At 56.9% G+C, this 20,240-nt stretch overlaps 2 protein-coding genes across 8 annotated transcripts in view; one reads left to right on the forward strand and one right to left on the reverse strand.

Annotated features, from left to right (window-relative positions):
• PKD1 (polycystin 1, transient receptor potential channel interacting) overlaps positions 1–13,139 on the forward strand; it is an 84,001-nt gene extending 70,862 nt beyond the window's left edge. For both annotated transcript variants that reach the window (XM_077186670.1, XM_077186671.1), the window contains exons 30-46: positions 428–554; positions 1,184–1,300; positions 1,446–1,495; positions 1,645–1,847; positions 2,299–2,398; positions 2,934–3,052; positions 3,438–3,640; positions 4,139–4,333; positions 4,554–4,693; positions 5,264–5,391; positions 5,998–6,163; positions 6,728–6,853; positions 6,988–7,162; positions 7,590–7,877; positions 8,173–8,307; positions 8,574–8,888; positions 9,226–13,139. In XM_077186670.1, coding sequence (XP_077042785.1) covers positions 428–554; positions 1,184–1,300; positions 1,446–1,495; positions 1,645–1,847; positions 2,299–2,398; positions 2,934–3,052; positions 3,438–3,640; positions 4,139–4,333; positions 4,554–4,693; positions 5,264–5,391; positions 5,998–6,163; positions 6,728–6,853; positions 6,988–7,162; positions 7,590–7,877; positions 8,173–8,307; positions 8,574–8,888; positions 9,226–9,765 — 3,127 coding nt within the window. In that variant the 3' untranslated portion in view covers positions 9,766–13,139. The remainder of the gene's footprint in view (positions 1–427; positions 555–1,183; positions 1,301–1,445; positions 1,496–1,644; positions 1,848–2,298; positions 2,399–2,933; positions 3,053–3,437; positions 3,641–4,138; positions 4,334–4,553; positions 4,694–5,263; positions 5,392–5,997; positions 6,164–6,727; positions 6,854–6,987; positions 7,163–7,589; positions 7,878–8,172; positions 8,308–8,573; positions 8,889–9,225) is intronic.
• Positions 13,140–13,467: 328 nt separating this feature from the next.
• The window catches only part of TSC2 (TSC complex subunit 2), a 33,818-nt gene continuing 27,045 nt past the window's right edge, over positions 13,468–20,240 (reverse strand). For all 6 annotated transcript variants that reach the window (XM_077186676.1, XM_077186675.1, XM_077186674.1 and 3 more), the window contains 9 exons: positions 19,188–19,672; positions 18,229–18,304; positions 17,892–17,978; positions 17,470–17,656; positions 16,532–16,671; positions 16,252–16,330; positions 15,650–15,741; positions 15,288–15,386; positions 13,468–14,728 (listed from right to left, as the gene is read on the reverse strand). In XM_077186676.1, the coding sequence (XP_077042791.1) occupies positions 14,561–14,728; positions 15,288–15,386; positions 15,650–15,741; positions 16,252–16,330; positions 16,532–16,671; positions 17,470–17,656; positions 17,892–17,978; positions 18,229–18,304; positions 19,188–19,672 (1,413 nt within the window). In that variant the 3' untranslated portion in view covers positions 13,468–14,560. The remainder of the gene's footprint in view (positions 14,729–15,287; positions 15,387–15,649; positions 15,742–16,251; positions 16,331–16,531; positions 16,672–17,469; positions 17,657–17,891; positions 17,979–18,228; positions 18,305–19,187; positions 19,673–20,240) is intronic.

Below are 20,240 nucleotides of genomic sequence, written 5' to 3' on the forward strand. Positions count from 1 at the left end.
GTTTGGTGTGGTGAGCAGTGTCCATCTCAGGTGTTTTTGGTGTAGTGGGCAGTGTCCACCTCAGGTGTGTATAGGGTGTGGTGGGCAGTGTCCATCTCAGGTGTGTTTGGTGTGGTGGGCAGTGTCCATCTTGGGTGTGTTTGGTGTGGTGGGCAGTGTCCATCTCGGGTGTCCATCTCCTCCTGCCTATCCCCTTGGGGCAGGACACATTTTCCATCTGCTGGGAAGATCTTCCTTGCTTGTGCCCTCCCCATTCTGAGGAGCCTGGCACCAGGACATGGATGACCAAAACCAGCCTGATTTTGGTGTCCAGGCCCGTTTCCTTCTGTGCACATCTGGAATTCCTGGTTGTGCGCTTTTGCCTGCTGCTTGCTGGCGTGGCCACCCCAAGTACTCCTGCTGACACTTTGTGTGCTCCTCCCTGCAGCAAGGTGGCCGTGTCCAGCCTGCTCCCTGTCACTGTGGACACGGTGGCTGTTGGCCTGGTGTCCAGCGTGGTCGTGTACCCTCTCTACCTGGTCATTCTCTTTCTCTTCCGGATGGCTCGTGGCAAGGTAAGGAGAGGGGACGGCTGCAGGCTGCTCAGGTGGGCGGGAGGCACCAGCTTTGCTTTTGGGAGGCTGAATTCTGCCTTTCCTGGGACCTCTCTCCTCCAGCTGGGCTCTGCCCTTGCCAGGTTGTGCTGCACCAGGGCCAGGCCTGCCCTGGCCTCTGCCTCCCTCCCGGTGCTCAGATCACTGCTGGCCTCTGCCAGTGCCCAGGCACCAAAAGACAGATTTTAGAAGCTGTTTAGGCACTTCCTCCCTCAGGGTTTCAGTGTGTGTGACAGGCACCCAAATGCCCAAGGCAGGAGCCAGGAGCTGCTCAGTGGAGCCTCTCTGATGCCTGCCCTGGGCAAAGCTCAGCAGAGGCAGCTGGGCAGGATTAGCTGGGGATTTACCGACTAGTTAAGCACAATTAGCAGCCCCATTAAGTATTGCAGCCAGCTGCTTGGGGACTGATGAGCAGCTAATGTGGCTGATGCTGCTGAGAGCACACAGGCAAAGCTCTCAGGCTCGGGGGCTTGCAGCTGGGACAGCCTGGGTGGGTGGCCCTGGTTGTGGTTACTGGGGGGCAGAGGAGGATGGGCATGTGGCTGGTCTCAGTGGCAGTGTCACCTCTGTCCCTCCCGTGTGCCCTGCAGGTCTCCATCAGCCACACCGTGACTCACTCAGACCAGCAGTCCCTGGAGATCGACAACTACCTGGACTCCTCAATCCTGGACAGCTCCTTCCCCACCTTCCCCGGGCTCCAGGCAGAGGTGAGTGCTTCCCTCCCCGCAGCTGGGCAGGCTCCTGGAGGTGCCCGGGGCTAAGAGCAGCTCAGTGACCCCCGTTGTTCCCAGCCGCTGCTCTGAGCAGGCTCACACCCGTGTCCTGCTCCTGAAACCTTCCTGTTCCCCACAGGCCTTCTCTGAGCAAACCAAGACAGATCTGTTCCTGGAGGACTCCAAGAGGTGCGTGGCTTTCTGGAGATGGAGCAAGCAGGGCTTCAGTCTGTGCTTGGCTGGGCTGGGCTTGGCTCCCACAGCTGTTTCTGCAGTCCCACCAGGTTCCTTTTCTCTGCTCCCCTCATTCCTGACCCCCCATTCCCATTTTCCCTCAGCCTGGTGCCCTGGCCCTCCAGCGAGGCCCTGCTCAGCTGGCCAGACCTGCTGAGTGACCCCTCCATCATGGGCAACACCATCCAGAAGCTGAAGAGAGGCCGGGCCAGCCGCCACCTGGGGCTGGAGGCGCCCCTGGGCCCCGAGGAGGACACGCTGTCCCTTGGCATCCACCAGGGACAGCCCCGGTACTTCTCAGCCTCAGGTGAGCCCTGGCTGGGCAGAGCTGCTGCCATCAATGCTGGCTGCACCCTGGAGGGCAGGGCAGGAGGGTTGTGCCTGCTTTTAGTCTGGAAAAACAGAAATCCTGGCAGGCAGCAAACTGGGAGCCAGGAGAGGTGTGTTCTCATGGGAATGCTGCAAGCAGCCAGTGCTTCCTCGCTGGTTTCAAAGCCACAGGGTGTCCCTGAGGCTCTGGAAGTGGCTGGAGAAGGAGAACTTGGCCTTCTGAAGCAGCTCTGTGGCCAAGCTGGGATGGACAGGAGCTGCAGGACAGGGAGCAGGGGAGGGCTGTCCCAGGGGGAGGACATGGCTGTCACCCTCCTCCTCCTCCTGCTCCTCCCCAGTTCCAGCAGGTGCTGAGCCACGCCCTGGGGTGGTGCTGGGGGCTGTGCTCTGAGCTCCTGCCGACGCTGTCTGTGGTCTCTCTTTCCCAGATGAGGATCTGATCCGGCAGATCCTGGCAGATGGAGCCAGCGGCATCTCCCAGGACCTGGGCCCGTACATGAGGGCAGAAACAGATCTGATCTCAGGCCTGTGAGTGATCTCAGGCCTCCCTCACACCCAGCTGGGCTCAGCTGCCTTTGGGATGCTTTCAGGGGTCACTCTGTCCCTGCTGGCCATGGCTCCTGCAGCCCCCACAGCCACAGCTCCAGGAGGGCACTGCCACCCTTCCAGGAGTCACCAGGAGCCTCCCCTAAAGCCACAGCTGTGTCTCCAGCAGTTCTGGACAATGTGCTGGGATGAGGGCTCCCTTCATGGCACTGATGGGAGGGAGGAGGGGATTCTGCCCAAATCCCTGTAGTGTTACCAAGCCAGGACACCCTGCTGGGCCCCCTGACCAGCACCCCCAGGGCTGGCAGCCCCCAGCCACTGCAGATTGGCCAGCCAGGGGAGGGGAGGGACTGTCAGGCCCTGTCCATGGGACACACAGCAGTGTCTGTGCCCTGGGGATGTGTGTGAGGTCCCAGCCCTGGTGCTGGCACTGGCATTCAGCCCCCTTGGTGCCAGCCTGCTCAGCACAGGCCCAGCAGTGGCACAGCTCTCAGCAGGCTCCCCCTGTGCCTGGCAGGTCCAGCGTGTTCGGGGAGAAGGTGGAGACTGTGATGATGCAGAGGCTGAACGACAAAGGGCAGAGCGTGGCACCTCCTCCCAGGGAAGTGAGCAGATCAGCCAAGTCCACCTGGACAGGTACCAGGCTGTGCCCCCGGGCTGTGAGGGGACGGGGCCCATCCCACACTACAGCACTGTGGGGTAAATGGGAAATAAAACAGAGAAGGAGTCCTGGGAAGGGCTGCTCCCTGCCTGGGATATCGCTGCTGTTTCCTGCCAGCTTCTCTTGCTTGGAGCCTGGATCTCAGTGCTGCCTGGGCCAGAACTTGTGCTGTGCCAGCCCCTGCAGTGTCCCCTGGGGAGGTTGTGCTCCCTGCACAATGTGTGGGCTGGTCCCTCCAAACTCTCCCAGGCTGCTGGCAGCTCTGTGCTGCTGTGAGCACTGAGCCCAGCCCCTCCCGTGCCCACGGGGCCTTTGTAGTGATGCTCACGCTGCTCTCCCTGCTCCTCCTGCTGCCCCCAGTTGCAGACCAGACGTTCAGGAAGCGCCTGCTGCCTCCCTGGTGCTCCCTGCTGGCCCATGGCATCAGCCTCCTGCTCCTGGCCGCCGCCGCGGGCGTCTCCGTGTGGATCGGGGTGGGCTTCTCCTCCAGCGTGGCCCTCATGTGGCTCATCTCAGGGATATTCAGCTTCCTGGCATCCTTCCTGGTCTGGGAGCCCCTGAAGGTGAGTGTGGCACGAGTGCAGCAGCACTGACCTGTACATGGAGTTAACAGCTGGAGTTAACTTGTCCAGCTGCTGATCACTGTCATGGAATTGATGAGGTTTGAAAAGCCCCTTAAAATTATCAAGTCCTTCAAACACCACCCCCATGTTCACCACTAACCCAAGTCCCCAAGTGCCACATCCATGTGGATTTTGAACACTTCCAGGCATGGTGAATCCACCACTGCCCTGGGCAGCCCCTTCCAATGCTTGACAAGGCCTTCCACAAAGAAATGGGGTCAGAGTGGGCACTGAATGGTCCCTCCCATCCCTGCATCCCTCAGGGATGGGATGTGGACACCAGAATGTGGACACCAGAGTCAGGGCTGGTGGCACTTGGTTTTGGAGGTCCAGGTAGGAGCTGTGCCTTGCTGGCTGTGCCAAGGGGCCCGTGGGAGCTGCTGCTGGATGCTGATGTGGCCCAGCTCCCTGCAGGCTCAGCCCTCTCCCTGTGCCCAGGTGCTGCTGGAAGCCCTCTATTTCTCCCTGGTTGCCAAGAGGCTGCACCCAGAGGAGGATGACACCTTGGTGGAGCAGCCCTGTGTGGAGCACGTGTCCGAGAGGATCAGCAAGGTCCGGCCCCCGCAGGGGTTTGCCCTCTTCCAGGCCAAGGAGGAGGCCAGGAAGGTCAAGCTGCTGCACAGGATGCTCAAGGTGGGACATCTCCTGCTGCCTGGTGCCCAGGGCTCAGACACATCTGAGTGTGGGCCCTCCCAGTCCGGCTGGGGTGTCCTGAGTGCTTGGCTCCAGCTCCTGTCTCAGTTTCTCAGCCTCTGAGTCTGATCCTGTTGCATGGCCATGGACAGCACTGCTCTGCTGCAGGACTGGGATCCAGCCCTTCCGTGCAATCCCATTTTTACCTTTTGCTTCCCAGAATTTCCTCATCTACATGATGTTCTTGCTGGTGGTCCTGCTCACCAACTACGGGGACGCCTCCCGCACGGGCCAGGCCTTCCTCCTGCAGAGCTCCATCAAACAGCAGCTGGGCAGCAACGACTTCCTGCTCATCAAGAGGTACCTGCCAGCCCCTGGGGGGTCAGGGGGCTCAGCTCTTGGCCTTGTGCTCCACACTCTGTCCCATAAGAGGTTCCTTGGTGCCCATGTGCAGCTGGGCACTCCACAGCAGTGAGCATCTCCTGTTTGTGGTTCTGCTGCTCCCCTGGAGAGCAGAGGGGCCTCTGGGGATTGAGAGGTTTAATTTCTGTGAGGTTTAGTGATTTCCCCAGTGGGAAAAGGGCTGTGGGAGCTGATGTTGATCTTTCTGGAGCTGCTGTAAAGCACAAGAGCTTCTCTGTCTTCAGAATTTACGGCCTCAAGTTGTAGCCATGAACAGGGTCATGAGAGCCAGAAATGACATCTTGGCCAGAGTCTGCCTTTCCTCGCTCTGCACATGAGTTTAACTGGATTCAATTTTCCCAGCTGATTTTCCACAGCCCTGGGAGCTCCCAGCAGCCCAGTCTGGCACTGGGATCACTGGGCTGTCCCTGCAGAGCCCTGGGCTCTCTGTGCACATCAATGTGGCTTCTTCGTGCCCCAAAGCCCCTGGAACTTTGACTCGGCAATCTCACACCTTCCCCCCTGCAGGTCGGATCAGTTCTGGGTGTGGATGTCCCAGGTGTTCCTCCCTTACCTGTACAACAACGGCTCTGGCCAGGAGAGCCACAGCACCACGCTGGGGACGGCCCGGCTGCGGCAGCTCCGCCTGCAGGGAGGTACGAGGGAGGCAGGGACGGGACGGGGGCTCTGCTGTCACACTGGGAGGTGACAGTCCTGCAGGGGCAGCTCTGGGCACAGCTGGGGCAGCACAGGTTGGGCAGGCAGTGGTTCTGCTCTGCACAGATGAACTGGGCCAGTGGATCATGGAATGGTTTGGGCTGGGAGGGACCTTGAGGTTCATTCAGGGACTTCCACATCCTGGCCTTGGGCACTGCCAGGGATCCAGAGGCAGCCACAGCTTCTCTGGGCACCCTGTGCCAGGGTCTGCCCACCCTCACAGGGAACAATTCCATCCCAATATCCGATCTAACCCTGCCCTCGGGCAGTTTGAAGCCAATGATGTATCCAGGGACCAGAGTGCAGCTCCCCAAGGCCAGTTGAGATGCCTCTCTTCTCCTCTACTTGTACCCACCTAATCCACTCTGACCTGGAGGCATGGCTATATCGTGACTCCTAAACTGGACAGCTATTTTTATTATTAATATCCATCCTTTCCTGAATCCCTCACCCTGGTGCACTGGTGGGAATGGGTTGGGAGGGGTTGGGAGGGAAGGTGAGCCCCGTGCTGGCTGTGCTGGGCTCACAGGGTGGTCTCATTGCAGCTGAGTGCCAGCAGAGTGCCCAGGACATCCTGCAGGGCATGGGCAGTGCCCAGAGGAGCTGCACTGACCAGCACAGCTTTGCCACTGCTGACTATGGAGTGGGCTGGGAGAGCCCAGCCGGGAACGGGACGGCGGCGTGGGCGCACTCCGCACCCGACCTGGCAGGGTAAGGGCTGCCCTGCCTGCTCCCTGCCCTGCTCCCTGCCCTGCTCCTCCTCCAGGGATCCTTACACACCTCTCCAAGGTCTTTACAATGCCCTGGGCTGTTCCCAGCCCTCACCCTCACCTCAGCCCCTGAGCCTGGCAAAGGGGGGAATGGACATGGAAATTCTGAATGGCCTGAGCAGCAGCGTTGTGCTGTTCTGGGGGCCCAGGGACAGGGGCATCAGCTCTGCTCCTTCCAGGGCACAGACAGGGCAGGGGAACCCAGCAGCCCAGATTTCTGCTCAAGGCATGACAGCAGGTTGTCCTGCACCCTGGGCAGGACATAAATCACACTTGGTTTCTTCTCTGGTTTGTCCCCAGAGGCATCATCTCCATGCAAGTGTGGGCCACAACAGGGCTTGGGGCTGCTCTGAGGTTGGGAGGTGGATCAATGCACCCCTGTCATCTGTCCTGTGAAATAAATCCTGAGGGGCAGGGTCTGCATCCGCACACCAGATCCTGGCCTGCCACACAGGAGAGCACCCAGTGTCCTTCAGCCTCACCCAGGGCTCCTCTTCCTCTGCAGGATCTGGTACTGGGGCTACATCTCCTTCTACGACAGCAGTGGCTACGTGCAGGAGCTGGGCCCTTCCCTGGAGGAGAGCCGGGCTCAGCTGGAGTTCCTGCAGCAGCACACGTGGATCGACAACATGTGAGTGAGGCAGGGCAGGGGGAGTGTCCGTGTCCCGCTGCCACCTGGGCTCCTCAGCAGTGCTGCTGGAGTGTCACCACAGGACCCGTGTCCCCCCCGAGAGTGGCCCCTGAGCTGCTGCTGTCCCCCTGCAGGAGCCGGGCAGTGTTTGTGGAGCTGCTGCAGTACAACCCCAGCGTGGACCTGCACGTGGCCCTGACGCTGCGCCTGGAGTTCCCTGGGGCTGGCCAGGCCATCGCCGCTGTCACCGTCAGCCCCTTCCCCCTGCTGCGCCTCAGCGCGGGGGTCACCCTGCAGCTGCTCATGATGGTCAGTCTGGGGCCTCCCCTGCTCCCCCTGCCCTCTGCTGGGGGGCTCTGGGGACCCTCACCCAGCCTGGGCACTGTGGACTCGAGCTGCTCTGCCTGTCCCCACATCTGTCACCCTGCCTGGGTGGGTGTCAGCAGAGCCCTCATGCCCTGGGCGCTGCCACCCTGCCACAGGGGCACTGGGTGTGGGCACTGGGGGCCTTCAGCAGGGATTGGGGTGCTGGATGAGCGAGGAGGGCAGGGCAGAAGGCAGGGGGTGCTCCAGGTGTGCAGTGGTGGAACTTGGCCTGGTTTGGGGGGATTTTGCTGTCCTGGGTGCAGCAGAGCAGTCAGGGCTTGTCCTCTCATCTCCTGGTACCTTCTCCACTCCTCCTCTCCTGGTAATGTCTCCATCACCTCTCCTGGTGACCTCTCTGTTCCTCCCCCAGGTGTTCCTCATGCTGTTTGTGGTTTACTTCGTGGTGTCAGAGTGTCTGGCCATCAAGAAGGAAGGCAGAGCCTACTTCACCCTATGGGGCAACTACAGTCAGTGGCTTTTCATCCTGCTCACCACGTGCACGGTGCTGGTGCACCTCAGCCAGGCCACCCTGGCTGACCAGCAGTGGCTCAGGTACCTCAGCAACCGCAGGGGCTTCACCAACTTCTACCAGGTGGCCTTCCTCAGCTCCGTCTTCAGCAGCCTGGCCGCGTCCCTCCTCTTCCTCCTGACCGTGCAGGTACAGAGGGCTGGGGGAGCTGCACGTGGGTGCTGGCTGCTTTGGCCCTGCTGTGTTGGTCACCCCTGCACAGCCCTGCCAGGGGAGGGGGTGGCAGGGAGGCCACCTGTGTCTGTGCTGGGTACTTTGAGGTCTCTGGGCCCTCAATTCCCTTGGGGAATTCAGTCAGATGGTTCTGTCTGCAAGGAACCTGCAGGCTGGGGTGTTTGTGCTCTGCTGGGGTTTGGGTTTCTCAGGTGTTTCTCACCCTTCCTGGGCTGGGGTGTGTCCATAAGTCCCTCCTCTCCCCTCCCAGGCTGCCCAGCAGCTGCGCTTTGTCCGGCAGTGGTCAGTGTTTGGGAAGACCTTCCAGAAGTCCGTGAAGGAGCTGATGGCTGCAGGGGTGGCCTTCGCCCTCCTCCTCCTGGCCTACGCCCAGCTCGGCTTCCTGGTAAGCACCCCTGTTCCCCTCCCTCACAGAGGGGCTGCTGTGGTCCTGCTGCCCCTTTTCCCTCGCCCTGGCATGACATGAGCAAAGCCCCTGGGTCCCCTGGTCACTCTGTCCCCATCCTGCTGCCAGCACCTTTGGCCGGGGGTTGTCCCTGCCCCAGCCCATTTGTGGGGCACCCCTTGGGGCCCATGTTGGGGGGGATATTGAGGGTCAGGGGAACACTTTGCTGTGCTCCCTTCTCACACATCTCCTCTGTCCCTCCTCAGCTCTTCTCCTCCTCCTCCGAGTCCTTCCGCAGCGTGGGCAGCAGCCTCCTGCTGCTGCTGGCCCTGCTGCGGGGCAGCGCCAGCCTGCGGCCCTGCCTGCCCGAGGCCTCGGGGCTCTACTGCCTCTTCTGCACCTCCTACGTGGTGCTGGAGGCGTGGATCGTGCTGCGGCTGCTGGCGGTGGTGCTGATCCACAGCTACCGCGAGATGCACTTCGAGCTCTACCGGCCCGCCTTCGAGCCCCAGGACTACGAGATGGTCGAGCTCTTTGTGCGCAGGCTCAAGATGTGGATGGGCTTCAGCAAAGCCAAGGAGGTGAGGCCAGCCTGGGGGCTCTGTGGAGAAGGGGCATGGTGGCACAGAGCAGCACGCACCGTCCTTAGCCTTTCCCTGCCTCTGGCTCCTTCCTGCAGCTGGGTTTCTCTGGCAGGCAAGGGTAGGAGCAGTGGCCACCCCGGGGGCCCAAGAGAGATGGGGAAGTGTACAGGCATCAGCTGCCCATTCTCAGCCCCACAGCCCCACGTGGCTTTATCTGGATCCAGCCCATGCCTGTCACACCAGGAATGGCTGGGAGCAGCCCTGGAGCTGTTTGGGGTGTTCCCCCTTCCCAGCTCCTGCCCTAACGCTGCCCCTTTCTCCTCTTCCCCCCCAGTTCCGGCACAAGGTGAGGTTCGAGGGGATGGAGCCGCTGCCCTCGCGAGACTCCAGCGACTCCAAGTCCTTCCGTGGCCCCACTCCCAGCGCCGCCTCCGACAGCTCCAGGACGTCCACGTCCTCCAGCCAGCTGGATGGGCTGAGCCTGGTGCTGAGCGCCCGCGACAGCCTGGAGGTGGACGCCGACATCCAGCGGCTCCTGTCGCTCTTCGAGATGCTGCTGGCGCAGTTCGACCGCGTCAACCAGGTGACGGAGGACGTGTCCCGCATCGAGCACTTGCTCGAGTTCTCCCGCAGCCGCCGCGCCCGCAGGAGGCACTGCGGGCCCGAGGGAGGCCCGGAGCAGGGCCGGTCCCCGGAGGCGCCGGACACGGAGCCGCTGTCGCCGCGCTGTGCCGGGGCCATGCCCGTGCCCGGGCGGCTGCTGCGGGCCAGCCGCGGGGTCAGCGCGGCTGCGGGCACGGCGGGCAAGCCCTGCACGGCCAGGAGGAAACGGCCCCTGCGGGCCAAGAACCGGGTGCACCCCACGGTGAAGTAACGGGTGCGGGAGCGATGCCCTGGCAGGGCTTTGTTGGGTGGGCTGTGCCCGCCCGGAGCTGCCGCGGCGGCTGGGCCGGCCGGGCACAGGGGGCTCCGGCCACGCCGCGGGCACGGCCACCGGCCCTCCGGGAGCGGCCCCAGGGAGCGTTCCAGGGGTAGAGATGGACGGGGAGAAGGCCGAGCCTTTCCCCTGGGCGTGAGCAGGTGCAGGAGATCCCTGCTGGCTCACAGGGTGTTCAATGGCCCCGGCTGCAACCGGCCACAGGTGGGACTGGGGTGGGCGCAGGGGGACGGGACAAAGCTCTCCCCCTTCCCTGCTGGCTGTGCCGGGTGGGAAGGGGAAAGGAGAGCCCCAGGCCTTGAAGGTTTGAACCAAGTCTTGGATTTTTGTCGACCAGACGCACTGTGGAGGAAAGCGACAGCTTTCGAGAAGGTATTTAACCCACCTTGTTTTTTAAGCATAAATAGATATATAGAGAAATGCTATCTACACCCAGAGCAGTTAATTTCCAGTATTGGCTACTTTATCCTCCAGAAATTGGTACTATTATTTGTATTTAAAGAAATCCAATATTTAAAACAAAGGACATTGCAGCGAGCTGGGGACGAGAGAGCCCTGGGCTGCCTCAGCCACCTCCCAGCGTGGGGTTCCCAAACTCCCAGCGTGGGGTTCCCAACTCCCAGCGTGGGGTTCCCAACGTGCTGGTGTCACTGCGGTCCCCACCTGCCCTGTCCCCCCGCCGTGGCCCCGGGGTGCAGGCGCCGCTGGCTGCTTGGCTTCTCTAACCCAAGGAATGTATTGCCCTAAGTATATGTATTTTTTTTTTTTTTTTGGTTTACTTGTTCCTATGTACTGCCCAGCACTTTAAACAAGGCTTTCCTCGGCTACCAGTGACACGTGCGAGCTAAGAATGGGATAATATATCACAAAAGCAGTATTTTGTTTGTTTAAATCATAAACTGAAATGGGCAGGGAGGAGGGGAGCGCAGCCCCAGCTCGGGCAGCAGTGCCAGCACCTTCCCTGAGCACAAAGGAGGCAGGTGAAGCCCTGAGGGAGCTTTTTTGGGGTCCCTCCAGCCCTGCCAGCTGGGATTCACCATGTGCTGGGCTACAGCTGCTGGGCTACAGCTGGCCTGTGCCATGGGGCTCCCCAGATCACAGCCTGGGGCTGCCTGAAGCCCCTCCAGGGGCTGCCTTCCCCTCCTCAGCCCCATTTCACCTTATGGCTATTGTAAGTAATTTATATGGGGTTTGTTTGGTTTTTAAATGTATATATTTTTGTATGTTTGCTATATTTTCATAGCATCGGTACCGTGTTTGAAACATGTAGATAGGAGACAGAACACTATTGTCAGAGTTATTTAAAGGATGTATTAAGTGCTTCTTCCTGGGAATGTCCCGTGTATATAAGGATTGGGTGTCTGTGTGTGTGTGCTGCGTGTGCTCTCCTGGGCTGGCTCGGGGCAGTGGCCTCAGGTGGATGGGGAAGAGCCCCCGTGGGCTCCTCTGTGTGTTCCAGAACCTGCTCCATGCTTTGGACAGGTGAGAGGGTGGAAGGGAAGGATGAGGGGGCAGAGCTGCAGGGCAGGGGCCTTGGGTTCAGCTGCCTCTGGTGCTGGTGGCCCTGGACCCTTCCCAGGCAGGGAGACTTTTCCAGGGGGATAGAGGGGGCTCCTAGAGCACTTCCATTGCTCCATGCCCTCCTGAGCCTCCCCTCCAGCCCCCAGCTGTGTTGGATACTTGAGAAGATTCCATTCCAGCATTGGTGTGCTCCCCTGGCCATGTGAGTCAGGGTGGCTGCAGGGGGACACTGGCTGCTCTGGGGTGCCTTTGGGACAGGTCTGAGTTACCTTTGGAAAGCCCAGGTGCTGTGCAGGACAGATGCTGTGGAAAGGTTGCAGAGGGATGAGGGCAGGAGAGGACAAGTGAGGTGGTGCTTGGTCAGCATGGAGGTGTTGGAAGAGCAGAGGGCACAGAGAAGTGCAGTGCAGAGGGGAGAAATGCAATCCTGGTAACCAGGACAGGGGGGAGAGGGCAGAGAGGGGCCCAGAGGGCAGGAGTGGGACAGGGAGGGGCCTGCAGCAGGCAGAACCAACAGCTGGAGGCTGAGCCCAGGGCTGGGACCAGGTGCTGGTCAGCTTTGTGCTCACAAAAAACCCTGGTTTTCAAGCCAGAGACAGACAACTATTATTGCCTTGGATTTTTTGTTCCTTTAACTTCCCAGGCAGCACAGCACCAGGCTCAGCTCTGGCACATGTCCATGACACCTTTTTGGTGACAGGGACAGTGGCATGTTCCCAAAGCAAGGCAGTGAGGGGAGCAGTGGGGAGGTGTCCCAGAGAGCTGGGATGGCCTCGGGGCTGGAGTCCCTCCAGCTCCAAAGCTCCTTTCCTCACACCCCTGCCCTGGCACAACCCGTCTCACCTGTGTGGAGCACCAGGGGTGTAGATCCAGCCACCCCAAGGGCTCTGTGGGAATATTCAGTGATTGAAAGGTCCCAAATAAACCAAGCAGGTCTTGGAAGTCTCTTGAAGAGCCAAAAAGTTCAGTTCCTGATGGTCAGTTAGCTCAAGTATCCTCACTAGAAGAGGTTGGGAGTAGGAGGGAAGGAGGGGCCAGCAGGGCCCCAAATGTTTCTGAGCAGCCCTTCCTAAGCTAAGGGGCAGCTGGAACAAAGATGCTCCCCAAATCCATGTGGATTTTGTTCCCAAGTGCCTGTTCCTTGCCCTGTGTGTGTGTGTGTGGCTGTGACTCGGTGTGTGTGACGTTCCCAAGTGCTCCTCCCGATGCCAGAGGAGCAGGAACGGGATCAGACAACTGCCCTACTTCCCTGAAGTACGGAGAGCAGCTCTGCCCCCACAGTCCCTCGAAAAGCCCAGCCCTGCGTGCTGGGCAGCACCCACAGCTTCCAGCACTCTCAGCTCTCCTCCAGCAGCTTCTGTGCCAGCTCAGCAGCGTCCCAGGGTCCCCTCCATGCCCCAGCTAAGGCGATTCAGTCATGGAGTTACACCCTCACAGCAATGAACTTGACTCGAAGCCCATCAATCCCCTGAATGTATATTTTTGTGTCTGTAGTCACTGAGAGATGGTGTCTTATTTATTGCCTTGAATCTCACAGTGATGTATCAGGATCAAGCTGCTTAAATGAAAAATGAGACCCCCATCCATTTGTTCCAAGGGAGAGGGAGGGACTTCTCTAAGTGCCTTATTTTTTCTAATTTTTGTTTTTTTTAAAGAACAATGATTGTGACCAAAATGCCAACAGTTCCTGTCTGGTCAGCATTTCACTGCAAACAAAAATGGTGTATTTTGTAACTGTGGGGATGTTTCTTACAAAGTGACAAAGTCAAATAAACACTTGACTGCTAAAACCTGGCTCAGGTGCTTTTGTCCTGATCCAACTCCTCCTCTCCACCCCACCCTCATTCTCTCTGCAGCTATAATTTTAGTTAAGGTCTCCTGCACAGCACAAGACACTTCCTAAAATCCTCCAGCCTATCAGGGTGTGGACCTGAATGAGCTCACCTGTTGTCACTGGGGGTGGCACAAGGACAAAGGTGACAAAGTCCCCTCCCCAGCACCGAGGGAATATCCCAGTCCAGGACTGGAACACAGCCAGGAATCCATGTGTCCTGGGAAACTAAACCAGGATAGGAGGAAGGATTTATATGGAGCTTTCCCAGGACATCGAGACCACGCTGATCAGACAAATATTTTATTTCCTGTATGACTCATAAACACTCGAACACAACGGACACTTGGTGTTCCCACACACCTGCACAGGTGAGGGCTGTCCCTCTGTCCCCTCACCTGTCCCTTCACAGTCCCACATTGTGCACATTGCACTTGTCTTCATCTCCCTGCTGGCAGCCATTCCCACAGCCACGCTTCCCCCTCACGGGCCAAGCAGGAGATGAAGTTCTCACAGTATAGTCCAGCTTATGAGGTGCCTCCCAGTTGGGTGGTGTAGTGTCTGGTGCCCTCCTTGCCTCAGGACAGGCTGCAAGTCCCATTCCAGCTGTGCCCACCTGCCCTGGAAGCTCCAACTGAACTGCTTCAGTCTCCCCTGAGAGCCTCCCTGGCAGGGAATAAGCAGAACTCGTGGGGAGATGATGCCCCAAGACTTGTCAGCAGTCAAAAAGGGATTTACCAGGTGCATGGGGAAGGGTGAGACACCCCAGCATTCCTGCAACCAGGGAAAGTCTGCAGATGGCCAAAATGAAGAGAAATCTTGGGAACTTAAACAGCATTCTGGGCAAGGGAGAATGCAAATTAACTCTTTCCAGAGCTGGCAGCAGAATGAGTCAGAGCCTGAAGAGTCCAAGTGCTGACAGCCCTGATGCTCAGGGAGGAGCTGGGATTCTGGGGTGCTCAGAAATAGCAACTGGATTTTCAATACTTCATATTTCATTCCCAACAGAGTCCTCAAAAATCCCTCAATTCCTGTACCTTCACATGAGGATTTGCAGAGTATCATCCTTTGTCTGCTTCCACCAGGAGCTGGTGTGGAAGGAGTCCAAAGAAAGGTTCTGCAGGGAAGTTCCCAACAGAGAAGCTTTGAAACAGCTCAAATCAAACCAAACACAGTGGGTTGGTCCTCTGGGAGCTTCTGCTGGGAATCCAGTGTCATCCTCAGGGGCACCCAAAGCTCCTGGCAGGTCCAGTGCCAAGTCCACATGCAAGGAGCAGCCAGGCTGCGCCTCCCAATCCCTGTGTCCATGCAGGTGCAGGGATCAGCAGGCAGGGAACACAATGGCCTCAGTGTCCCTGCAGGGACACCCCGAGCCCGGCCCTACACGAACTCGGTGAAGTCATCCACAGAGGAGATCAGCCTCTTCCTCTGCCCCGTCTCGTAGCTGGGAGGGGGGTCCTGGGGGATCTGGGGAGGGGGCTTTGTGGGGGCAGAGGGGTGCAGCTGCAGGGGAAGGCCAGGGCTCTGGTACTGTGTCTCTTCACGGAGCTGAAAGGCAACAGAGAGCAGGTGAGCTCCATTCTCTCCAAAATTCTTCCAAATCTCTATCTGGGCAGGTTACCAGGACATTGTGACAGTGCCACTCTGTGTCCAGGTATGGGACAGCAGCAGGAATTTCCCATGGAAAGGGTGGTCAGGCACTGGAAGGAGCTGCCCAGGGAGGTTTGGAGTCCCCATCCCTGGAGGTGCCCAAGGAATTCCTGGAGGTGGCAATCTCCAGGCTGGGGACAAGGTGGGCATCAGACACAGCTGGGACTCAATGGGTTTGGAGGGTTTTTCCAATATCAATGATTCTGGGATTCCAGGATTAAGCTTCCCAAAGCCCTTACTGCCAGTGGAATGGTTTGACACTGCCACACTTGAACTGGATGATCCTTAAGGTCCCTTCCAACCCAAACTCCGTGATTCCACGACCAGCTGGAGTCTAAGCTCTGTACACACAGCCCTCCTCTCTCTCAGCCAGTGCTGACAGCTGCTGTCACCTGCCTCAGCTGCAGGCAGAGTCTCAGTGCAGCCCAGTCCCACCCCTCAGAGCAGCTGCACTCACCCGGTGCCGCAGCCTCTTGATGTGGCGCAGCCTCGCGATCCATTTGGAGGGGTAGGTGTCCGTGGGGTTGGATCTGCTGTGGTGGACCTGGGAAGCCATCTGGGTTGGGAAGGGTGGGGAGAAGCAGGGAAAGAGAAGAGCCACATTAAAGTAACCACAACAATAAAATTCATCAAATTTTTCAGAGCAGTTTGACAGCAACTGCAATCCAGCTCCGAGTTAGGGCTGCTCAGGTGCCAACTCTCGCTTCAAGGTCAAGTAGAAAAGTTGTTCCTTTGCTTTAGCAGGCCCAGCCTGTTTCCTTGGAAGCTGGTGATGGGCCAAGGCAGCAGCTGGAAGCTCAGGGAGCTGGGGGTACTCACGTTGGCATGCAGGGCCATCTGACGGGCCACGAAGGGCAGGTTCTTGTCAGAGATGATCTTGGCAACACTCGTGTCCACCAGACCCTCCATGTCTACAGTTTAAAGGAATAAGAAAAAAATTCTCATAAGACAGTTAAGAAGCCAAAGGTTGCCAGGAACTAAATATCTAAGTCAAATAAATCTGAGGAATTGTATTAAGTCCCCAGAGGTTCCCCAGCTCCTGCTTTAACCGAACCTGCTCTGCAGTTTAACGTAACTGGCTCTCAAATTCTGGCTGCTCCATAAAGGTTTGGGGAGAGCCTGCTGGGCTCTCACATGAACCAGGTATGAGCCAGAAACACCTTTGGTAAAGCACCTGCACCAGCACTGCTGAACCCCAATGTCCTCCAGCATTCCCAAGCAGCTGCTGCAGGGAGGGATCTACTCTGCTGCTGGCACTGGGTCCTGAGCTTGAACACAGCATGAGCAATCCAGAGAAGGTACATGAGCAGGGCAAACCCAGATCTAACTGGGCAAACTGGTTCCAGAGAGCTTTTCCTGGAAGTTTTAACTTTGGAAGCACAAACCCCCAGCACAGCAAAGGCTGAGGAATCCATTCCCACCTTTCCGGCACTGCAGCGTCACCAGGTTACAGTCGTAGTCCAGAGGGGTGATGATCACATGCACAAAATTGAACTGCCCCTGAGGAGAAGCCAATGAACCAGTCAGAAACATTTCCCTGGCTGCATCATAGTCTGAGAATGCCAGAAACACACAGCAGTGAACCCACCACAGCCAACAGCTCCCCCTATAATCCCCACACAGCTTTTAGGGAAACACCCACACACGAGGGTTACAACCCTGTGTTCCTGCTGTAACACACCCACGAGGAAAATCCCCTACCTTTATTGTGCCCAGTTTGAAATCCTCTCCAGAATCATTGTAAACAATGGAAACAAAATCATTCCCCAGGTGCCTCTTCTTGTCACAGCGGTATTTATCCAAATCCTTTGTGGGCATCAGAGTAGCAATGTGGAAAATGGCTGGAGAGGGAACACACAGATCCTTAGGCTGGGCTGGGAAAGCAGCAATGCTCACATGCCAGTAATAAAAATACAAACTGTGCTCTCTCTATAGGTTTGTCCCCATTTGTGACAGCTGAATCCATTCCCACTGGATGCTCCAGGACTCTCTGGAGCAAGGGGTGAAGCAGCCAGTGGGAAGGACCACAGCAGCACAGAGAGGAGACCCTGGGTTAGGGAGGAAAGAGGCAAAAGAGCTTAAACCAGGACTCGCCCTAACTGAGCTCTGCAGAGCCCCAGGTGGAACTGGACTCCATGTGATGAGCACAGAGCTGTGCAGAAAAATTTGGGAATTTCACCATATCCTGCTGGACCCTGGATGATTTCTGCACTGCTTGGTGCTGCAGGAGCTGGGTCACACTGCAGTGACACGAGCCATGGCCACAGCAGTGACACCCCTGCTCTGAGCTGCTCTTCAGAGAAACACAGCAACACTGACACCACCCTCAGTGAACAGCTTTTACAGCAGCTAAATCTGCAAACCAAACCCTGCCTGCCTTTAAAGAGCTGACAATTTCACAAATTTACAGAGCAGATCTTTTCACTGCTTTACAGAGCAGACCATTATAAAACTGATGGGATTTTTTTTCTTTTTTTGTTAAGTAAGGCAGGTATGTTTTGGCCTGAGCTTTCTCACACGGCTTGCAGAATTACCAGAGAGAACAGGAGGGGATGAGAGCCCAGCACACCCTCACCACATCCCTGGGAAGGAACAGTGTGGACGCAGGTGAGGAGACACAAACCATCCCTCCAGCTCACCTTGCATGATGTCATCGTGCCAGCAGTAGGTGAACTGGCCATCCTCCCCACACACGTCCAGGCCACCCAGGTAGATCTTGTCAGGCTGGCAGTCCTTGAGCTCGATGAGCTTGCCCAGGCCCGTGAGGAACTCGGTGTAGCGGTAGGAGCCGTGCTCGTTGGACAGGATGGCGATCTCGTTGTTGCTCTGGGACACAGGGACGTGGCCAGGAGTGTCACACTCAGTGCCAGCAGCACTGCACCAGCACCAGACACCCCTGCCCGGCATCAGGTGATTGCCCTTACAGAAGGATTTCATGCAGGCATTGATTTTCAGCACAGGAAATTAAGGAAAAGGAAGGCTGCTGCAGGAGCAGGGCAAACCCCACAGCTGAAGAGGTTCCCAACACCCCACAAGGATTCAGGCCCCTGCACACACTCACCTGGCCCTCCCCAACGTAGAGCACTGCAATCTTGTGTGTGTCATAGGATGGGATCTGATCCAGGAGCTGCACTGACCTCTCAAACGTCTGCAACCCAAACAGAGACCCCCACCTGAGCAGCCTGGGAGGTGCCTCCCAACCCAAACCATCCCAGCATTCTGCCAGCTTTAAATAATCCCCTCCACAACCCCAACACAGAGATCTCCCACCTGTGGCACTGCTGGTAGGAAACGCCTTTAAACTGCAGCACCTGAGCTGGATATTTGTAATTATCATCTGCATTCCAAGAAAGTTATGAGGTTAAAAAAATGAAGGATTTGTACAACTCCTTGCTCACCTCATTTGGCAACAAGAGGGGTTTGTTGTTTTCATCACCAAAGAAAGGGGAGTGGTACAACTGTAAAAACACAAAGCTGAAGGAGAGAAGGAGGGAAAAATCTGTTACCATAAAAATTAAGTCAGTTTTGATCTGTTGGAGGTAAGAACGTTATGTACAGCAGAAAAATGGGAGGAATTAAAACGCTAACAGGGTATTATTCATCTTTTAGAGACACTCTGAGTGCCTGGACTACTTGCAGTTTGCAACAGACCCCTGTCAGAACAATTCTGTGTCAAACAGCAGCAGCCACACAAATTCCCTGTTCAAAGGCAGGGAATGGAGGAGCAGGAATGCCCTCCACAGCTCTGGGGACATTTCTAGGCTCTCAGACACATGATTGTGCAGACATTTGCATTTTACCTGCCCTCAATCAGATGAAAATTGTCTCATCATGCAATTTTGGACAGCTAACAATACCCAAGGTTCTATTACAACCCTTGTTTTCCTTCTTCTTAGGATTTTGCACATTCTACTTCTCAAAATGCAAAACTAGCAATCCACCCCATTCACAGCAAAATTAACTCTGGGTAACCTGTGGTCAAACCACAGCCCCTAAATGAAGTACATTAAGTACAGGAGGAAACTACCCATCTATTTCTTTGACCATGTGGGAGTTCTGTCTCCTAATCCCTAAATTCATTCCGTGGTAGTGTGCTCAACAGGTCTCCATCAGCTCCTGAATAAAGCAGGAGCTGTATTCAGACTGGCACAAGAGGGGCATTCAGGTGGCATGGGCTCAGCTCTCCACTTAGCTCCATATACCACAAACTTTTAGAGTCACAAAAGTGTTTATGGAGAATCATTTGTTTGTTTGTAAGAGGTGATAATTTGCATAATTAAGTTTTTAATGGGATGCTGTGCACCGCCCCCCTCCACGAATGAGCCCTGACGGAGCAGCTCAGGGGCTCTGCACCCACCTGGGGTTTATCCCAGGCACTTTCTCCGTGTTGGACGCTGCTGCCCTGCCCTTGAAGGCGTCTCTGTCGATCCTCTTGCCCCTCCTGGACGGGGCAGAGTCGGAGATGGTGTAGCCCCGCGGGCGGTGGCCCGAGGGCGAGCGGGGCGAGGTGCCAGCCGCGGCGGCGGCGCCCTGCCCGGCGGCCCTGCCGTCCTCCCCGCGGCCCAGCCAGCCGCCCAGCCCTTCCCCTTCCAGGTTCCCCGACTGGGATTTGGATTTCACTTCCGTGCTCAGCCTCCGCGGCACCTCCCGCCCGTTGGCGTCCTTGAGCACCTCCTGCAGCGTCTGCAGCTCCGGCGAGGAGCTGGACTTGCTGAGGGGCTGTGAGGGCTGGAAGGAGAGCTCCTCCAGCGCCCGGCCCTCCTCCCGCCCGATGGGGATCCCGCCCTCCGACAGCTCCTCCGACCTCAGCGACTTCTCCTCCTGGCTGGACGTGGAGGAGGACTGGGAAAAAAAAAAAAAAAAGAAAAAAAAAAGAGAGAGAGAGAGAAAACATTAACATTTTAAAAAGTTTTCATGGAATCAGAGAACCCCGGAATGGTTTGGGTTGGGATAGAACCGAATGCTCATGCCACGTTTGGAAAATACGTATTTAATGATTGGCTTTTCGCAAAATATTAAAATGAATTTTCTTTGTGTTGTGTTAGAAAGTAATGCTGTATTGATTCTCTTAAGTAGTGTGTTAAATCTAGGTTTGGGTTATAAAAAACTGTTAAAATAGAAACTAAGCTATGTAGGATACTTTTTTTAAAGAAAGGACTTGCAGCGAAATAGCAGCCACAGGACACCTGAATCTTTCAGAGAAAAAGAATTTATTGCCCTCTTGTCAAAAGAAATTAACTTCTTCCCGCCTCGAAGGCACTGTCAGGATTCAAAGGAAGAAGCTGACGATGACCAGACAGAATCCTGTGTTTGAATGGAATTTACGCATCATTTATGAAGTGTATGAATATGCAACAGATTATTGTTTTTAAGGGTTAATCCTCTGTTAAGGTCAGTCCTTTTTCAGGCT

This window comes from Agelaius phoeniceus, chromosome 16, assembly GCF_051311805.1.
Source record: "Agelaius phoeniceus isolate bAgePho1 chromosome 16, bAgePho1.hap1, whole genome shotgun sequence".
NCBI classification, from domain to species: domain Eukaryota; kingdom Metazoa; phylum Chordata; class Aves; order Passeriformes; family Icteridae; genus Agelaius; species Agelaius phoeniceus.